Source organism: Galeopterus variegatus, unplaced genomic scaffold, assembly GCF_000696425.1.
Source record: "Galeopterus variegatus unplaced genomic scaffold, G_variegatus-3.0.2 Scaffold271, whole genome shotgun sequence".
Classification (NCBI taxonomy): Eukaryota; Metazoa; Chordata; class Mammalia; order Dermoptera; family Cynocephalidae; genus Galeopterus; species Galeopterus variegatus.
The window spans coordinates 641977-663538 of NW_007726382.1; the positions used below are offsets into that span (position 1 = coordinate 641977).

Consider the following 21562-nt stretch of genomic DNA (forward strand, 5'->3'; position numbering starts at 1 on the left):
GAAAAAAAAAAAAAAAAAAAAAAAAAAAAAAAGGAATGAAATCCTATCATTTGCAGTAACATGAATATGGACCTGGAAGACACTATGTTAAGTGAAGTAAGCCAGGCACAGAAAGACAAATACTACATGACCTCACTGATATATGGAATCTAAAACAAAGAAAAGATATTATAGAGGCAGAGAGTAGAACTGTGGTTACAAGAGACTGGGGAGGGGAGGGTCAAAGGGAAAATGGGGAGAGGGTGGCCAATGGGTACAAAATTACAATTAGGAGGAATAAGTTCTGGTTTTCTATTGCAAGTGTGACTATGGCTAACAGTTAAGTTTTGTATATTGCATAATAATAGCTAGAATAAAGGCCTTTTAAACTTTTGAATGTTCTGCCAAAAGGAAAAGATGAATGCATGAGGTGATGAATACCTAACTATCCTGACCTGATCATTATACAACATACATATGTATCAAAACATCAAATTGTACCTCATAAATATGTACAATTATGTGTCAATTAAAACAAATAATTAAGAAAAAAAAGATTACCAGGGCTAGTGTTTCCTAACTGCAGGCTATTAGCATATTTAAAAGGAAACTGGACTGTAAAACTTATTTTCTTACTGAAGCTTCTAAAAACCTATAATCTGAAAAATATTCTGTAAGGACCCAAGTAGTTCTGGTGTATCCCTGCAGTTGTAAAGAAGGGCCTGGCCGCTGAGAAGAGGCCAGAATTCTATCCAGGTCCTCTGCTGCTTACCCCCACCTATCCTCAGTGTACTTCATTTTTCCCTTCCTTCCATCTTTCTGCCACTGACTTATGGCAAATCAGTGAACTTCTTTCTCTAGGACTCCTGATATTTAAGTGTCTTCCAGTTGGGCATACGTAATTTAGGAACTTTCATTTCACTTAAGAACTTTTGGAAACTCAATTTTGGTACATTTATGTAAGCTGGAATTTACAAAATGTAATTCAGTCCATGAAAGATCTATGATCTATAGGGGAGACCTGAGCAATAAAGACCATGGGTCTTTTTCTATCACATTGCCAAAGATCTTTAGCTTTACGACATGCCACATATAATTCTGAACGTAATATGTTAAATAGCCAAAAGACTATCTACGAAAAACAAAAAAATAGAATTCCATACTTTTTCTTCACGGTGTCGTCTCTCTTGCTCTTCAAGTCGCTGAACTTCAGCAAGTTCAACATTCCGGATTTCTTCATACGCATACTGACTGGACCGCAGGTTAGCCAACTCCTCTTCTTCCATTACTTCCAGAAGAGACTGCTCGATCGTCTTCCCCACCAAAACTTCTAACATTGGTTTAACTTCAAGATCAAAGTCAAAGAGCTTAAACACACAAAATCAAACAAACTTAAAATTTTAATCATGAACCAAATGCTCAATAAAAAATATAAAGAAGAATAGTACTAACAGAATATTATTTATTAAGTGTCTTATGTGTGCCAGAGACTGTGCTTTATTTATGGCTTCTAATCTTCAAACAACCCTGCGAGGTATGTAAATGGCCTTTTGTTTACAGGCAAAAATCCATTAAGCTGAAGTTATGAAAAAAAATCTGTGCATTTGTCAAAATGAACCTGACACTCGATAATTTTAAGATCATACTCGGAAATCCAAGGAAAATATCCTTTTTCATATTCCCTACCTTTTCTGCTTGATTTTTATTGGCTGTTTTTAAATAATGTTTGATGAACTAAGGAGCAAGAATAATGGGTATCTTGGTGATGCACCTCTAGATTTAGAGGCAAAAGCACCTTTCTATGTAGCTTCTGAAGACTTATTTTATTTCCCAGTTTCAGTAACAGTTCTTTTAGTTCCTTCAGGTCTTAAATCTCAGGCCATTATGCACATAATCATTGCCTTCTCTTCTTCAATTTCATAAACTGGCCCATTTATACATTCCACATTGAAATGAAATTATTAAAAATGTTTTGTTACAGAGAGAGTATCTCCATAAAAGTTTTGTAACCTACAAGCAACTAATAGTGGAATCTTTTATACCAGGAATATAATTTTTCCTTAATTGGTACAAATCTACATTTTACACATACATTAAACAAGTATGTAAAACAAACAAAAATCAAATGTGTAAATATCCTAAAAAAATTTCTAATGATTTTACTTCTGATCAGGAAAGAGCAGAAATCAGAACACAATATTTAAAAACATTTAAGGGTACTATAGGATAAAACCATTATGGATAATATCTGAAAAGAAATCCAAAATGTAGAAGCTTTACGAATTGGTTGTTGCCAATATTAAGCTTTACCTAACCTAACTTTACCTTCATTTATAAAGATCATAGAGAGAAGCCCACAGAATGTACTGTACCTCTCCTTCCAGTATTTGGGTGGCCACATCTTTGCCAGTTTTGGCAGGAATAAAGAGTGGTGTTGATGGTCTGTCCAAAAATGCATCTGTTTGGCATTCCATATCAACTTCTATTATGCGGTCAGCAATTTCTTCAAGGTACAATTCTAAGAATAATATCGTATACACTGAGTTTAAAATTTTGATTCTCCTTCAAGCATACATGTATATTTGAAATTTCAGTTCCTTCAAAACAATTAAACAGATCAGAAAGTAAGTCTTAGAATGAAAGTCCTCAAATGTGGGGTTCGATTCACATATCGAACTAATAATTTTTATAGATCTGGAAGACCATAGAGTCAGTCAGGCTAGAGCATTACTGAATGTCTAGAAAGCACTGAGATTTGTATTTGAAAATGAAACTGAAGAAGAACATGAAACCATAGATGTGCATAAGGTGCAAAGTATAATAGGGGATGAAAAGTTAATAATACATGGAATTGAGTCCTGAGGTAGTAAACATATAAAGATTTGAACATTCTTGGATATTTTTAAAAATCATGCACCAAGTCACCAAGTTATTTGATGTTCCCTCTATCCTATAGGATATAAACAGATGTATGAAAACAAATTTCACATTAGGAATAATTTATATGAGGTAGGGGCAATGGGGAGTCACACAAAGAACATGAGCACTGAAGTCATGATGTTGAGCACAGAACCTAGCCAAGTTACATCCTCTCTGGGCCGCAGTTTCTTCATCTGTAAAAGAGATCATAATTACCTGTCACGTGAAATCTCTGTAATAATAAAGGAGATACCCTGGTAAAGGACCTGGTATAGTCTCTGGGGAAATACAGGAAGGTGGCTACTATTATATCACTTAATATTCTGATAGTATAAACAAAAACTAAAACTTAGCTCTTACAGAATTACAACTATATTGGCTAATCACAGACATCCACTTGTTCTAGACTTGGCCTAACAGGAGGGGAAAAAAGTGTGGAATGGTTCTTTCCTTTTGCCTTGATGCTCCAGAAATAACCCTGATGAATCCACTGACCATCTTGGTAGGGTAAAAGGTGAATCTTAAGCAGTTACAGTAGTCCATGCAAAACACCAAGTGTTGTCTGATTACCAAGATTCTGTCAATGCCACCGTTAGGCTCTGTAGGTCCAGGTAAGCCTCTACAGCTGAGAACAGTAGACGAGCAGGAACATTCTGGCACCTGCCTCTGGAGCACCTGTGTGGCCCTGGAGACTATGCGAAGCGAAGGCAGAACAAAAGGAGAACAACAGGACAGAAGAGGGTGGCCTGACAGGCAGATGACTCAGATGTGAGTGGGTTTACTCCTCTCAAAAGACAAATAAAATGCCAAAATAGAACCATATTGTTCTCCTCTCCTGTAAGTCCTGATGAAAGAACAGTAATTCATGTCGGGCTATGAGAAATAATCCCAGTTTGAGAATAGAATATGTGAAAAGGGATAAGAGGAAATTAGGTTGGTCATAACATTCTTTTTCTTAAAACCTCATTCCACACTTCCAGCCATACCCGATGTAATAATAATACGCACTCTATGTATTTGTTTAATAAAGAGACTTCCTACCGTGATTGGGGAAGTATTGGATAGCATAGGAGATGCATAAGTAAAGACCAAATAAAAATGGACTGACCGACAACTGAGGAAACCAAGGGGCCACAATGTCAAGGGTGCGGCGCACACCTGTTTGCACGTCCATGTGCTTTCTGCCTTCCACGGGTTCGGGCGTTCGTGGTCTGAGCTGCTCTTGAGCGCGTTTTCTAGCCAGAATCCTCCTCCTAGCCTGCTGCTGCCTTTGAAGGTCTATAGGATCAGGCTGATCAGGCTAAAAGGGATAGAAAAGGCTTTGAAAATTTAGAAAATACATCTCAAAGAATATAGGAACTGCCATTCCAAAGTGATTCCTAGACAGTATACAAGCATTTGTCACAATACTGCTTCCTGATTATCAGTAACAATTGAAGTTTTACTGGAACTCTGTCAGGTAATTATGAAGGTACCTGAAAGAGCATAAAAGCATCTTCAAAGTATGGCTGTTAATTGAAATATTATGGGTGCAGAATCCTATCAACTTGTTTTTCCTCTTTAAACATTTTTACCATGAATTCCTCTGGTGCCTGGTAAAACTGATATAACCATTCACTTATAATAAACTGTAATGTGTAGTTAAGAAATCGAAAAGCACTCGGATTTTTTAAAAATCTGAATTTCTCTAACAAAGAAAACATCCTCAGTTCAAACAAAGCCTCTCCAAGTGCACAAAATGCTAAGTTAATTAAGGGATTAAAAAGACAATTATTTACAGTAGTTCTGCAATATTTGGAGCACCTAGATTTGGCATCTGTATCTTCTCTTATAGTCATTCTCTATGGCTGGCCTATCTCATCTCAAGGTAAATATGAAAAGAAAGAGAAAGATGAAAGTATTTTGCATAAACTTTAAAAAAATAATTAAAATTAGAATTCTAAACATGTTTTAAAGTGACAATGTAATGGGCCGGCCTGTGGCTCACTTGGGAGAGTGTGGTGCTGATAACACCAAGCCATGGGTTCAGATCCCTATATAGGGATGGCCGGTTAGCTCACTTGGGAGAGAGTGGTGCTGACAGCACCAAGTCAAGGGTTAAGATCCCCTTACTGGTCATCTTTAAAAAAAAAAAAGTGACAGTGTAACAACATTAAAGTTTTTTAAAAAAGAAAATTACCTATGACCTCATGTCATTTAAATGCATACTGCTTTTGAAATTGTGATGATACTATACATGCTTTATACTGTCTTTCTAATCTATCATAAACTTTTCTTCATATTGGCATGATACAGTGAAAACAAGAGTGTTGGCTCTGAAGCTAAAATACCAACTCTTTAATTTATTCATTACTTGGATTAGTAAAGCTTGGCCTAATAGCCTAAGTTTTCAGATACTCAGTTTTCTCATCTGTATAAGGGTACTTCAAAAAGTTTGTGGAAAAATATTATTAAAAAATAATATGAATCTTTCCATAAATTTTTTGAAGACTCCTCATGCAATGAGAATACTAGTAACATCTATGTTTTTTTTCCCAAAAGATGACCGGTAAGGGGATCTTAACCCTTGGCTTGGTGTTGTCAGCACCACGCTCAGCCAGTGAGCGAACCGGCCATCCCCATATAGGATCCGAACCCGTGGCCTTGGTGTTATCAGCACCTCACTCTCCCGAGTGAGCCACAGGCCAGCCCATCTATGTATGGTTTTACTTGTAAGGAACAGTTCAGATGATAATGTAACGACTCTAACACAATATCTGACATAAAATAACTCTTCTCCATAGTTATCATATCCTTTTATTATAAAATAATATAACCGCATTGCCAAAAAAAACCTCAATTGCATTTTTTACAATTCCGTTTTTCTAATACAATTGCTAAATATCATTTTGGGATCATTCAGTGAAGACTTTTTTCTTTTCATATTTATTCTGCATTATTATATGCTTGATTTAGTTCCACTTTCTTCTGTTTAATGGAACAGAATTATACATATCAGCTTTTGAGTTAACATAAATGCAACAAATTCATTTTAGTAATGCATTGCCAGGGTTGGTTAGTTAGCTCAGGTGGATAGAGTGTGGTGCTGATAACACCAAGGTCCAGGGTTTGATCTCTGTACCAGCCAGCTGCCAAGAAAAGAAAAGAAAAAAGAAAAGAAATGCATTGCCCAACCTAATTGTTTCAGGGCCTAGTTAAAATATTTTTTAAAAAATGTTTTATTTTGGGGCCGGCCCGTGGCTCACTCGGTAGAGTGCGGTGCTGATAACACCAAGGCTGCGGGTTCGGATCCCATATAGGGATGGCCGGTTTGCTCACTGGCTGAGCGTGGTGCTGACAACACCAAGCCAAGGGTTGAGATCCCCTTACTGGTCATCTTTTAAAAAAAAAAAAAAATGTTTTATTTTGAAATAATTTACAGGAGGTTGCAAAACAGTAGAGTTCTGTGTACTGTTCATCCAGCTTCCCCCAGTGCTGACATTTTATCTAATTGTAGCACAATGCTCAAATCAGGAAATTAACACTGGTAAAATAGTGTTAACTGATCTTATTCAGTTTTCAGAATTGGTTTTTTTTTTTTTTTTTTTTTTGGTGACTGGCTGGTACAAGGATCTGAATCCTTGACTTTGGTGTTATAACACCACACTCTAACCAAGTGAGCTAACTGGCCAGCCTGATTTTTGTAATTTCTACATGCATTGCTTTATATTTGTGTCTGTAAATATAGTTCCATGTGATTTTCTTCCATATGCAGATTTGTGTAACCACCACCACAGTCAAGATATAGATCTGTTCCATTACCACAAAGGAGCTCCCTCAGATATCTCTTTATATTTGTTCCCAAGTCCCACCCCCATCCCTGTACCCTGACAATCATCTCTATAGTTTTGTCTTTTCAAGAATGTTATATACAAGGACTCATACAGTATATAACCTTTTGAGATTGGCCTTTTTTTTTTTTTTTTTTTTTACTAAGCACAATGCCCTTGACAGCCATCCAGGTTGTTGTATATATCAATAGTTCATTCCTTTTTTTCTCACTGAGGGTAGTTGATTGTACTGGTATGGATGTACCAATGCACCCATGAGAGTTCGTTTCTCATCATTTACCTACTGAAAGACATGATGTTTTTGGCTATTATGGAATAAAGTTGCTATGAATGTTCATGTACAGTTTTATCTGTAAATGGAGGTTTCCATTTCTCTGGGATAAATTGTCTATGAGTGCAACTGTGCGGTTAAATGGTAAGTACATATTTAGTTTTATAAGTAATTGCTGTGTTTTCCACAGTGTTTTACAGTCCTATCAGCAATTTATGAGAATTCCAATTGCTCCACATCCTCACAAGCACTTGTTATATCACTACTTTTAAACGTTTCTGTTGTAATAGGTGTGTAGTATATCACTGTGATTTTAATTTGAATTTCCCTAAGGATTAATTGAACATCTTTTTGTGTGCTCATCTGCCAACCATATCTCCTCTTTGGTGAAATGTCTGTTCATGTCTTTTGATCATTTTCTATTTTTTTTTTTTTACTTTTGAGTTCTGAGAGTTCTTTATATATTCCAGATTTAAGTTGGATATGCAGTTTGCAAATACTTTCTTTGTAGCTTGTCTTTTCATTCTCTTTTAAGGGTTTTTTGCATCACAAGTTTTTAATTTTGATGAAGTCCAATTTATCACTTTTTCTTTTATGCATCATGCTTTTCGTGTCATACCTAAGAACTCTTCACCTAGCTCTAGGTTCTGAAGGTTTTCTCCTATATTTTCTTCTAGAAGTTTTATGGTTTTACATTTAAATCCATGATCCATTTGAATTAATTTTTATATATGGTATGAGGTCAAGGTTCATTTAATTTTCTTACCTATGAATGTTCAATTGCTCCAGCACCATTGATTGAAAAGATTATCTTTACTCCATGGAATTGCCTTGTCCCTTTGTCAAAAACTAGTTGGGTGTATTTGTAAGGGTATACTTCTCAGTTCTCTCTTCTGTTCCATTGGTCCATGTGTCTATTCCTCCAGCAATGCCACCCTGTCTTGATGACTAGGTACATATAGTAAGTCTTAACATTGGTAGAGTGATTCTTCCTACTTTATCATTTTTTTTCAAAACGATTGTAACTCTTCTAATTCCTTTGTCTTTCTATATAAGTTTTATAACAAGCTTATCTAGATCTACAAAAATCTTGCTGGGATTCTGATAGGAATTGTGTTAAACTTACAGATCAATTTGGGGAGAATTAACATCTTTACCATTGTGAATCTTCCAATTCATGCATATGGTATGTCTTGCATTAATCTAGGTCTTTGATTTCTTTCATCAGAATTTTGTAATTTTTATCTTACAAGTCCTGAACTTGTTTTGTTTTCTTCTCTTTTATTTTCTGGAAGAGATTGTGTAGAATTGGTGCTAATTATTTTTTAAACGTTTGGTAGAATTCTCCAGTGAAACCATTTGGGCCTGGAGATATCTTTTTTGTAAGCTTTTACATTAGAAATTCAATTTCTTTAATAGTTATAGGACTATTCAGAACATCTGTTTCAAGTAAGGTGAATTTTGGCAGTTTGTAGTTTACAGAACTGGTCCATTTCATCTATGTATTTACATGTGTAGATTTATTTGTAGTTGTGACATTATGATTTGTAATGGGGGGGGGTACAGTTAATTGTAGAGGCTTACCTGGACCTACAGGGCCACAAAAAAGATTACATTGTGTAATGTTGAATATACTAATTATTCTGATTTGAGCATCATATATTGCACGCAGGTATTGATATTCAATGCTGTATCCCAGAGATATGTACAATCAGTTATGTTATTGATTTCTAGTTTTAATTCGTTGTGGTCTGAAATGATACTGGTTTTAAATTTGCTGAGACTTGATTTGTGACCTAACTCAATTTACTTTTATTTTTATTATTTTTTAAATTTTATTTTATCAATATACAATGTGGTTGATTATTATGGCCCATTACCGAAACCTCCCTCCCTCCTCCCTCTCCTCCCTCCCACCCAACAATGTCCTTTCTGTTTGCTTGTCGTATCAACTTCAAGGAACTGTAGTTGTTATGTCTTCTTCCCCCCCCCCCGGTTTTTTTTTGTGTGCATGTGTGTGTGAATTTATTTATTTATTTTCAGCTCCCACCAGTAAGTGAGAACATGTGGTATTTCTCTTTCTGTGCCTGACTTGTTTCACTTAATATAATTCTCTCAAGGTCCATCCATGTTGTTGCAAATGGAAGTATTTCATTCGTTTTTATAGCTGAGTAGTATTCCACTGTATAGATATACTACATTTTCCGTATCCACTCATCCGGTGATGGACATTTGGGCTGGTTCCAACTCTTGGCTATTGTAAAGAGTGCTGCGATGAACACTGGGGAACAGGTATACCTTCGACTTGATGATTTCCATTCCTCTGGGTATATTCCCAGCAGTGGGATAGCTGGGTCATTTGCAATTGTTGAGGACACCATTTTGCAGTCCCACCAACAATGTATGAGAGTTCCTTTTTCTCTGCAACCTTGCCAGCATTTATCATTCAGAGTCTTTTGGATTTTAGCCATCCTAACTGGGACCTAACTCACTTTAAAAGAGTGGTCCTGGGCAGGGTTTCTCTTTCCTTTTTCCCACAGGCAGAGGCTCCACTTGGGTTCTTGTTTCCCCCAGCTGGGGGATGGGTTGATGTTGGTTGGGAGTTTTCTTTCGTACTCTTATATGGGTATCCTAGGTTTCTGCATTGTCTGGGGGTTCCGCAGGTGTCTCTCCTCTGATCAAGGCAGTTGCATGGGCTGCACACGTACTTCCCAGCACCAGGTGTGCTACCATGGATGCTGCCTTAGTTTGCTTTGTGGGTTGGGCCACTGGGTCACATATCTGTTGTCACTCACCTCTTTCTCTGGGCTCTGCTGGTGACCCACCTTGTGTCAATGCAGTTGAGTGGTTGGCAGGCTGCCTGAATGGTGATGGTGGCAGTAGCAGGCCACCCACTAGGTGGCAGTGTCTGCAGCAGTGGTGGGCCGCCCACGTGATGGCACCCTCTGCTTCTGCTGTCTGTCAGCAGGGGCTGCCCTTGGCTCCTGAGGTCCCATGCTCCTGTAGCCCTTGACCTTTATTTATTTTTGGTGCTAGCTGGTACAGGGATCTTGTTGTTATCAACACCACGCTCTACCAACTGAACTAACTGGCCAGCCCTGTGCCTTTTAATTGGTTTGTTCAGGCCAGTTCCATTTAAACTAATTACTGACATGTTAGGGCTTAGTCTGACATGTTATTTTTTTCCTGTTTGTTCTCCCTGCTTTTTCCTTTCTCTGTTTTCTTTTTCTTGCCTTCATGTGAGTTACTTGAACATTTGTCAGAATTCTACTTTGATTTACCTGTAAAATTTTTGACTCTTTGTATAGTTTCTCTTCTTATTTGTTTTCTTTTTTTTTTTTTTTCCAGATCTCTTTGTATAGTTTTTTAAATGGTTGCTTCAGGTATTACAAAATATATACGTATGTTATCAGTCAATATTTACTATCAACATTTTACTATTTCAAGTTAAGTACAGAAATCTTACACCCATTTAAAATCCTTTATTATCCCCACTTTTAAAATATAATAAAAACATAGCCGTCTTAAATTTATTTCATTGACATACGTAAAGCACTACATCAGATGTTATAATTTTGCTTCAACCATAAAACAATTTTAAAAACTCACGAGAATTCCTTGAAGTTGATACGACAAGCAAACAGAAAGGAGATTGTTGGATGGGAGGGGGGAGAGGGAGGAGGGAGGGAGGTTTCGGTAATGGGCCACAATAATCAACCACACTGTATATCGAAAAAAAATTTAGAAAAATGAAAAAAGAAAGAAAAAAAAACTCATGAGAAAGACAGTTATTATATTTATCCCTGTTCTGACCCCTTCACTCTCTCTCCTTCTCTGTCTTTCAAGTCTCAGGCTTCCTTCTGCTATAATTTCCTTTCTGTTTAGAGAACTTCCTTCAGCCATTCTTTAAGGGAAGATCTGCTAGTGACAAATTCTCTCAGTTTTCCTTCATCTGAGAATGTCTTGATTTCTCCTTTCTTTCAAAAGAATATTTTCATTGTATTAGAACTAGAGGTTGAGAGTCCTTTTCTTTTGAGAGTTGAAAAATATTGCGCCACTTCTTTCTACGTCTCTGTGTTTCAGATGAGAAATCCACATCTTTGTTCCCCTTCCATTAAAATGTCATTTCTCTCCAGTGCTTTCAAGATTTTTTTTAGTTTTCAGAATTTTTATTTTGATGTGTCTTGGTGTGGATTTCTTTGGGTTTATCCTTCCTCGAGTTCACCTAGCTTCTTGGATCTGTAGGTCTTTTGACAAATTTGTGGAATTTTAAGGCACCATTTCTTCAAACATTTTTCCATCCCACACTTTTTCTCCTTTTCTTCTGATAACATAAACATAGATCTTTTGTTACTTTTCCATAGCTCCCTGAGGCTCTTTTTATTTATCTTTTGGGGGGTCTATTTTCTCTCTGTTGTTCAGCTGGGTAATTTCCATTGATTTGTCTTTGAGTTCATTGATTGTTTCCTGTGTCATCTCCAATGTACTACTGAGTCTGTCCAGTGTGGTTTTTATTTTGGTTATGGTATTTTTCAGTTCTATAGTTTCCATTTGGTTCATTTCTGTATCTTCTATTTCTTTGCTAAGATTTTGTTTCTTCATTTGTTTCAAGAGTGTTCATAATTGTTCACTTTTGATGAGAATATTTTTATGATTGTTGCTTTAAAATCCTTGTCAGATAATTCCTACATCTGAGTCATCTTGGTATTGCCATTTCTTAATTTTTTTTCTCATGCAAGTTGTGATTCTTCTGGTTCTTGTATGATGAGTGATTTTTTATTGTATTCCAGATATTCTGGGTATTATGTTGTGAGACTTTGGAGCTTATTTAATATTTTTAGCAGGATGTTGCTCTTTCTGTTTTAGCATGCAAGTGTGGGTGGGATTGGAAGTTCCTCTCCTTACTGGGGCCCACTGACATTAACTCAGCTAAAGAAGAGGGTCAATTGGTACCACGTTATGGGTGCCAGGTGGGGGTAGGAGCTCAGCTCCTTGCTTGGCTCTGCTGACACTGTTGTATGGGGGAGTGGAGCACTGACTAGCACTTCCATACCACCTTGTTCCTCCTTATTATCTCTAGATAGGATTACAAATTCAGCTCCTCACTGGCTTTGCTGATACCATCCCAGAAAAAGTAGGGCACCAACTTGTACCATCTTGACTTACTACTTCACCGACACTGTGCAGAGGGGTAAGGCAGTTTTTCCATTAGCTGGACTAGGCACAGTGTTGTCAGAAATGTTTTCTGTTCTGCTGGGCTGCTCCCTTCCCAGTTCTTTGCCTAGAGGGAGCAGGCTTTCCGTGGGGTTGTGCCTGTTGGTGGTTCCAGGTTGCAGGCTTCTCCAGTGGCCTTAACGAGATATGTGGGAGGCAGAAAGAAAACCCAGAGAACTCATCACTGTGCCTCAAGTCCTGGGTCCATACCCAGCCTGTCTTCTTCTTTCCACCTTTCAGAGTCTTCCTATGTTTGTTTGTTGTGTTATATTCAGAGTTTTTACTTGTAAGAGGGAGGAATAGGAAGGAATGAATAAATTCCTGCTTGTACAGAACTGGAAGTCTCAGTGCAGACTTTTAAGGTAAGGTGCTGATTAACTGACTAAAGAACTCAAAGAAGGTGATCCTCCTTTCTGTCTTGTTGTAAGTAGGTCAGTGTTCATTGGTACTGCTATATGAAGATGCTATAAGAAAACATATGTCAATATCACATGTTTGAAAAGTTGCTTCCAAATGCTGGCTGGCCCTGAGCTGGCTGTACCAGAATTGCCTAGAGAAGTTGATTAAAAATACATATTCCTATGTCCAACCCTTAGAGGTACTAATGCAGGAGATCCAGGGTAGGGCTGAAGCATATATATTTTAATATGTTTTCCACGTGATTCTGATGCACATCCAAGTTTGGGAACCACTGCTTCGGACTGTCTCATGTTCCATATACCACCACCTTTTTGTTAGGAACTTTTACATCATAGACTGTCTAGAGATTCACTATAGTTCATATCTGGGACAAGAAATCACCACCATTAACATCATACCACATCTTACACATCTCTGTATCCCAGGTACCCAGCATAGGACCTAAAAGTCAATAAATATTTGTTGAGTGAATTAAAGAACAGAAGAGTAATTTGGATGTTTTGATTAAATAATGATAATAATATCGGAGTATAAGATTATCTAAACAAACTTAAATGTATTATACCAGTGCTACTGAAAATGTGGTACTCAAAAAACTAATGTGTCTATAAACTGTTGAACTGGTTGTAACAATTTAAGTACAGAAATTGAAAGCAAAAGTTTGGAAACTTTTAGAGCAATTTGCAAGAGTTCTGTTGAATCTAATAAAAAATTGAGGCTTGTATTATTTTTTTAGTTATTATTTTTAATTGTGGTAAAATACACATAACATAAAATTTACCACTGTAACCATTTTTAAGTGTACAATTCAGTGGCATTAAGTACATTCACATTGTCTGTAACCATCATCACTATGTATCTCAAAACTCTTTTCATCTTGCAAAACTAAAACTCTGTACCTGTTAAACAATAACTCCCTATCCCCCTTCCCCACAGCCCCTGGCAACCACCAGTTGGCTCACATTTGCATGTCTTTTTTTAAGTTTCATTTTCCTAGTAATTCATCTTTATTTTATAAACGTTTTTTAGCTTGCAATGAATTAGAAATTAACAGAAACAAACTGATCCTTCACCATAGACAGTATGAGAATTTTGTTTTAAGACTATTCAAAGTGTACTAACCAGCAGCCCTGTCTGCAGCGCATACGTGTTGCCTCGGATCACCCTTCTGTCATACATTATGTTTCCGTAATGGATAGGTTCTTCATCTCTGTAAAACACCAAATTCTAAGTTACTACCTCAGTGGAGTGTTAGTATCTATGAAGTAAACTCATTTTCAATAGGATTTAGACTAAGATGAAAACATTTTAAGAAAACAGACTTCTGTTTTAGTGTGGTCCATAAAATAAGGAAACAAATGGCTACCACAAATGTAATGCTTACCATATGCCAGGCTCTTCATAAACATTATTTTGTTTATTGCTCACAGTAAGCTTCAAGTTGGGAACTATGATCCTTATTTAACAGAAAAGGAAATAGGTTCAGAAAGGAATTTGCCCAAGGTCACCTTGCTAGTAAGTGTCAGAGCTGGATTTAGGCTGTAAATCTGTAAGACGGCTTAACAAATGTGAAAATGGCCCATCTGAAAAGGGGCCTGCCATCCAGGACTAAAAAAGCTTGATTCAAGGATTGAAAACTTACATTAATAAAAGAATCAGGCTTAGAAAAATAAGTCAAATTTCTCACGGTTCTTTAAACCCAAAGATATTTTAAAAAGTCATTGTTTTAAATGTTAATAAAATTTTGGGCCGGCCCATGGCTCACTCGGGAGAGTGCGGTGCTGATAACACCAAGGCCCTGGGTTCGGATCCCATATAGGGATGGCCAGTTAGCTCACTGGGTGAGCGTGGTGCTGACAACACCAAGTCAAGGGTTAAGATCCCCTTACCGGTCATCTTTTAAAAAAAAAAATAAATAAAAAATAAATAAATGTTAATAAAATTTTAATATCAGGAATCAAAATAAATGATCAATAGTGACAAATACAAATACACAGTTGATATTTTCAAGTTGTTTAAATGATATACTACTTATAGGTATGAAGCCAAATACCAACTTATACCAATAACAGTATTCTACCGGAGATGATTCTGAGTGGGACAGGAGTTACCCATGTATCATATATTGAAGCTACCACTGAACACTCCTTCACTGAAGCACTCTCTTTTTAGGCCTCTATGATACCACCATATTCGTCTGATTGTTTTTCTGCCACTTCTCTGGCTGCTGTTTCTCAGATTTTGTTTGCAGCTCCTCCCATACCAGAGCATTTCCTCAGGGTCCAGCCTTTTGTTGTCCTTAGTTGACCTCACTCATTTTCAAGGCTTCAGTTATGATCCATAGACCTAAAACTCCCAATTTTATTTTATTTTTAGCTCAGAACTCTCCTCTCAACTCAATTTCCCAATGACATCTCACTAGGATGTCTGTAGGGCAATCTCAAAATTGAACTAATTATCACTCTCCTGTTCCAACTTGTTACTTCTTCAGTGTCTCTTATTTCATTTACTGGTACCACTAGCCATACAGTGGGCTTAATCCAGAAGCCTGGGAGTCATCCATGAATCTTTCCTCTTCCCTATCCCCTACATCTAGAAAGTAGTATTGATTCTACTCCCAAAATCTTCCTTGCATCCATCCATTGCTCACTGCCACTACTATCTTTTAGCTGGACTCCTAAAAAGTCTCTAAACTGTCTGGAACATTTCTTCCTCAATCTGTTCTATACATTGTAGTCAGTGATCTTTTAGAATGAGAAAATCCAAATATAATGCTTTCTTGGTTAAAGCCTGCTAGTGCTAATTAAAGTAATAATGAGAAAAAATTCTGATCTGATACCATCAAAACCAAAAAAGAATAGAAAAAAATCCATAACACCTATTGCTAGTGAGGATGTGGGAAAAAGAATATGTTTAAACATCCCAGGAAGAAAGGTATATTGTTCATTTGTCTGTATTAAAAATACATATGACCTCACAATCCCATTCTTGGGAACGGGTCTTATAGAAATAAAAAGTCCAGTGCACAAGTTATTTATTGAAATCCATTCTTTGTAGCAAAAACTGGAAGGAAACTTAATATCTATCAATAGTGGAAATTTTAATAACCTATGGTACATCCATACCATGAGATATTATGCTGTTATTAAAAACAATCGAGCAATTCCAGTTATTTGGAGGGATTTATATTAAGAACTGTTAAGAAAAGAAAGATGCTGAGAATTGTGCATAATATGTTACCATTGCTATGAAGTAGACAAAACTCTTGTGTGTGTATCTATTCACATATATTCATACATTTGAACTTAAATATGTGAGCAGGAAGAAAAGAAAAAGAGTGTTCACAAAAGATTGTTAATATGGTTTACCTTGGGGGCAGGGGAGAGAGAGCAGTCTGCAAGGCATGGGGGCTGTGGTACAAATGCTGCCCTAAGAACACCCCAAGCATGAATGATGTGAGTCTACTTATATAAAATTAAATATGTATATGCATGTATACATAAAGAAATTAGGGGGGAAAAGGGAATTAGAACTTGTTAAATAGGGGGAAAAGCCAACTGCAGAATAATACAGGTAGTATAATACTATTTTGGAAATAAGCCTCCTACATGTGTATATGTTCATATATGTGTGTACAGGCAAGGAGGTGTAAAAGAATAATGTAAGACTGTTAAATCTGGTTGCAACAGGGAAGTGGGAGTAGAGGTGGGCAGGAGATGATTAACTTTGTCTTTATTCATCCTTATTTTGTATTTTTTCATTTGCTTCAATAAGCATATGACTTTTGTAAACTGAAAACTACCAATTACAAAAATTTTAAATTAAACACACACACACTCTCTTTCTCTCTTCCTCTCTTTCTCCTTCTTTCCAATGGCTTCCAGTCATCTCTAGGATAAAGATCAACCCTGAAGATGTCCTACCTGGCCTTTATTCTAGTGAGATGCTGCTCCATAAGGATATCAATGGTTATGATGATTTATAAGTAATTACTTTCTTGAAATTGAGATTTTATTATGTCTTACACGTTACTTTGATACACTAATCAACACACTACTTCAATGTACCAACCAAGTAACTTTTAAAAAAAGTATTACTAATGAACCACTATTGATTTTTTTTTTTTGGGTGGGGGGTGGCTGGGGGCAGAGGCAGCTGGGCAGTATAGGGTTCTGAACCCATGCCCTTGGTGTTACAACACAATGTTCTAACCAGCTCAGCTAACCCACCAGTCAAACTGCCATTGATTCTTATTTCTAATTTGTTGGTCTGATTTAACAGTAATGACTTGTAAGCAACCACTTAAAGGCACCAGGGTACCAGAAAGTGTTTCATAACATAAATAATCCCTCTTCAAATTTAAATTTTCATTTTTGGTTTTCTCAAAGTGATAAACATTTCTTATTTTAAAAAGTCTTTGTCAGGATAAGATAATTATGAGTCTAGACTTAGTATTTGAAATGAGCATGTTAAATAAAATTTGTGGGAGGCCATTAGCTTCTGCACTGAGCCTAATAGACCAAACTAATAAGGAGTTTAACTACAGTAGCTGAGCTTTAGTTAATTGCAGGAGGTTCTGTAACCACCTAACCAATAATTAAGCTGTAACCATTAAGTTATTTCAACACTGCAATTTTGTTTCCTATAAATGCTGTCAGATCATGTTATTGGTTGGAGTTCTCTGAACCTGCTCTGGTTGGGAGGGCTGCCCCATTTGTGAATCGGTTTTGATTTGTTTGCTTTGTTTTGTTTTGTTTTTCTTTGCTCAAATAAACTCAGTTAAAATTTAAACTTGTCCGTTTAAGCACCAAGAGTTACACTGCCGATGTTCAATCATCAATACACCAATTTGTATTGAGTGCTTACGATGTGCCAGGCACGGTCCTAGGTAAACAAAAAACGCAAAGGTTCCTGCTTCCATGGAGCTTGCATTCTTGTGAAGTTCTGCTGATTCTGAAATCTGAGGCTTATGGAAAGAACTCTGAGAGAACCATAAAAACACAATTTGCGGTCCCGCATGGAAAGATGAATTCCTGCCCAAAGACTGGTGTGGAAAGACCTCCCATTTTGAACATGCTATTGTGTTTGACACCTGTGCACCACAGTTTCCTCGTTTGCATAATGAAGTTATAAAACCAACTTCACAGCACTGCGGATTGAGTAAGAAAATGTATTTGAATGTCGCCAGAAAGGTGCTTGGCACATGCGTGGCCCTCAAGCAGTAGCTGAAATAAGCTGATTCGTTACATGTTATGGACCATGCCAGCAACTCCATTTCACCAAAAGTTAACTAAGGGAGGCCACTCATGCCCCTTCTTGCTTCACTCCACACTACGGGAGGGTTCTTCAGAGCAGAATTTTATTTCAGCAGAATGTAGACAAGGGAAAGTCCCATAGGCAGCTTCTGCCAGGGCGAGGGGGCCAGGCCCCGGCCCGGGATGGGGGCCGGCTTGGTCACTCACCGCTGCAGCAGACTGTCTCTGTAACGGCGGCGCTGGCAGGGCAGTGCGCGGGGCCGGCTGGTGTAGGTGTAGGTACTTATGGCCCGACCGGTGCGGTCCGTCATCGCGGAGGCCATGTCCCGGGTCGAACCACCTCGCTTCCGGTGGGGCTTGGCTTTGAAGCAGGTGGGCGCGAAGGTGTCGCGGCAGCCGGAGGGACGTAAGTAATGCCAAGGGCAGGGATCCCGCGACGCGAGGCGGGGCGGCAAGAAGGGAGGAGGGCGGGACGGGAGGATGCCAGTGCGGCAGGTGAGAGCTACGCTCGGCTTGCTCAAGGGAGCACAGACCCCGCCGGCGGCGTCCGCATCGTTGCCCAGCAACCCGGGATTACTCTGGGGGCGGGACCTCCGGGCAGTTCCGGCCGTCAGGTGTCCCAGGAAGGACAGTGCGCGGGCTACTTCCGGGTCTTGATCCCGCCCACGAGCGCCCCTTCTGCAGGTGCGCATGCGCATCAGGCACTCTCTGGCCAGGGAGGCGGGCCTGGCGGCCTGGGCTAAGTCCTGCGGGGCAGTGGTGGCGACGTGTGGCCTTGCAGGGCTTTGGTCGGCGCCATTCTCGCAGGGCCACGTGCTCCTGATCTTTCGGAGGCGTCCTCGGCTGTTTCTCTTCCCGCCACTGCGGCTGTGCTCCCGGGCTGCCCCTACGGTGACACGCCCGTGGCAGCCGGGCTCCCAGCTCTGTTACGTGCCAAGGCCGGGCTTCTTCGTGTGTCCCGGCACCGCCACCTCTTCTGCCCCGGGGGCGGGCCGCCGCTGTCGTCTTGTGTTCACCGCTCTGTGCTAGCTCGCCAGAGGACCCTCGGGCGCATGGAGCGACTAGGGCCACTCCGCAGACATCTAATTGTGGGAAAGGGGTGGGCGGTTTATTGAGTCTTCCCAAAGAAAGGCGTAGTTCCCCTGTACCTTAATCCATCAGGCCCCAGACACCGAAGAAGGACTCTCATGGAGTGTGTGTGCGCTTGCAAACGCACACGCTTTGGTTTTAGTAGTAGCAGTGTTAAAAATCTTGTCCTTTATGTAAGGGAAGTGTCCGTATCCCTTGTGAGCAATTATTTGCACTTGCAGTTATACCTTCAGTTCCAGCTAAGTGCTGCCTCGATTTGAATCCAGGTTCTGCAATGCACTAGCCTACTTGTCATCGCAGGCAAGTTAATGTTTTTTGTGCTTTATTTTCCTAATCTGCAAAATGAAAATAATGGAATTTATCTCTTAGGATTTGTTTTGGGGATTGGAAAGGTTAATAAATGTAAAACTAATTAGAACTGTGCCTGGTGTTAAGCCTTTCTATTACGATTTCTACACCTTCTCTGAAGTTTATGGTCTAAAGTAGATGTAGGCATTATATAAGTAACACTAACACGAAGGTGAATGCTAGAGGTAAAAACACAGCTGGACGATTTTAAATCTCATCGCTTAATTTTGAGGTAATTTATGAAAGGGCTACAGGAGAAAGTGACATTTAAATCGTGTTTGATGAATGACAGTGTTTTGACCTCCAGGATCTGGGAGGAAGTGCTTTCAGAATGGCTTGATCAAAAGCTCAAAGCCCACAGTGTTCTTGGAGGACTCTAAGTAGGGTGTGTGTACATGAGTTGTAGAAATACTTACAAAAGGAGAGACCGGCACGCATCATGGGAGCATTGAACATTTGTTTATCAATTAGAATGTTTTTACCCTGAAGTAACAGAAAGCCATTTCCAAGTGCTGAGACAATAAGGAATTTTTTATTTCATGCAAGTTCAGAGGTAGGATGCTGCCAGGTTAGTACCTTGCGGACTTGGCACATTATTAACAACACAGTTTTTTCTACCTTTCCAATCTGTCACCTGGGCTGTGGCTTCAACAAGATAGCAATAAAAGGACGTCATTCCAGAAGACTGGAAGAAGAATATCTTCTCTTTTGTCTTTATTGGAAGTGTGGAAACCTTCTCCATAAGCTCCCAAGCAAACAGAATTACGTCATATCACTGATTTAAGTTTAGGATCTATCTAGGACAACCATATTTGGATTAGATCAGGGCCCCAGGCTTTAGAGGACTCCAAGAAGCACGTGGCAAGGAGGAGGAGAACAGATTCTGTAAGGATATCGGAGCGGGGAGAGTGAGTATTGATTGGGTAACCAATGGTGCTATACCAGCCACAGTTGGAATTTATGAAGAAAGTCATAGCCACTAGAAGGCTTTTGTACAGGTTTTTATTCACGGCCTATTTCTCTTCTCATTCTACTCGCTCCCAGGGAAACTCATTCACATCTATGATTTCTAGCCCCACTTATACTCATGGCAGCAAAAAATATATCTTTAGCCTGGGCTTCTCCCTCAGGTGACAATCCTTGATATCTGACTGTCTTCCTAACAACTCTCTTGGGTGGTTTGAAACTGAATGATTCATTCGACAGTTCTGAGTATCTACTATATGCTAAGCACTGCTACTGTTCAGTGCATTGTTTTCAGTACCCCCCCACCTGCACCCCCGGTGCTACTGGGGATATAGCAGTGAAAATCAACAGATTAAATTTCCTGCCTTCATGGAACTTGTATTATTATTATTATTATTATTTTTTAAAGATGACTAGTAAGGGGATCTTAACCCTTGACTTGGTGTTGTCAGCACCACACTCTCCCAAGTGAGCTAACCGGCCATCCCTATATAGGGATCCGAACCCGTGGCCTTGGTGTTATCAGCACGCACTCTCCCAAGGGAGCTATGGGCAGGCCCTGGAACTTATATTCTGATGGAGGAGTATTTTATAAAATAATAAGATAAGTGTGTAGAAAAATAGTATAAAGTACATAAAATAAGTGTGAAAATAATATGCATTAGATAGTTTTAGGAACTAAGGGGGAAAATAAAGCAGGGAAGAAGGCTAGGTGTGGGGGTGGTGCAGGACCTAGCAGTTTTATATGGGTTAGGGAAGTCTTCATTGAGAAGGTGACATTTGAGTAAAGATATGAAGGAAGTGAAGAAATGAAACTTGAGACTATTTGGCAGGACATTCCAGGTCAAGGAAGCAGCCAGCGCAAAGTTCTAAGGCAGGTGGGGTAAGGAGGCCAGTAAGGAGGCCACGGTGTGTGGTGAGTGGTGTGGTGGGAGGTGAGTGAGCAAGTGGGAGAGCGTTAGGAGATGAAGTCAGAGGCCCGATCGTTGTGCCTGGTGTAGGTCAGTGCAGAAAGTCTTGAGCTTTTACTCCAGGGTTAAAACCCCCTGGAGGGTTTTGAGTAGAATCTTGACATAATTTGATTTAAAACCTTTTTTTTCTGGTTGCTGAGGTGAGAATGGACTGAAGTGGGGCAGAGACAGAAGCAGAGAGACCATTTGGGAGGCTCTTACTCAGTAAGCCTGGCTGGGAGAGTGGCTTGGATCAGGGACAAGGTACTGGGAGTGGTGAGAAGTGGTTGGATTCTGGATGTATTTTGAAGGTAGAAACAG

General features: G+C 39.0%; 1 protein-coding gene across 1 annotated transcript in view; it reads right to left on the reverse strand.

The window, feature by feature from the left end:
- RSPH3 (radial spoke 3 homolog (Chlamydomonas)) overlaps positions 1–18580 on the reverse strand; it is a 26359-nt gene extending 7779 nt beyond the window's left edge. Inside the window, 7 exon segments of the mRNA XM_008566852.1 lie at positions 1143–1346; positions 2352–2497; positions 4057–4198; positions 13756–13843; positions 18096–18464; positions 18466–18520; positions 18523–18580. Coding sequence (XP_008565074.1) covers positions 1143–1346; positions 2352–2497; positions 4057–4198; positions 13756–13843; positions 18096–18464; positions 18466–18520; positions 18523–18580 — 1062 coding nt within the window.
- Between the last annotated feature and the right edge of the window lie 2982 nt (positions 18581–21562).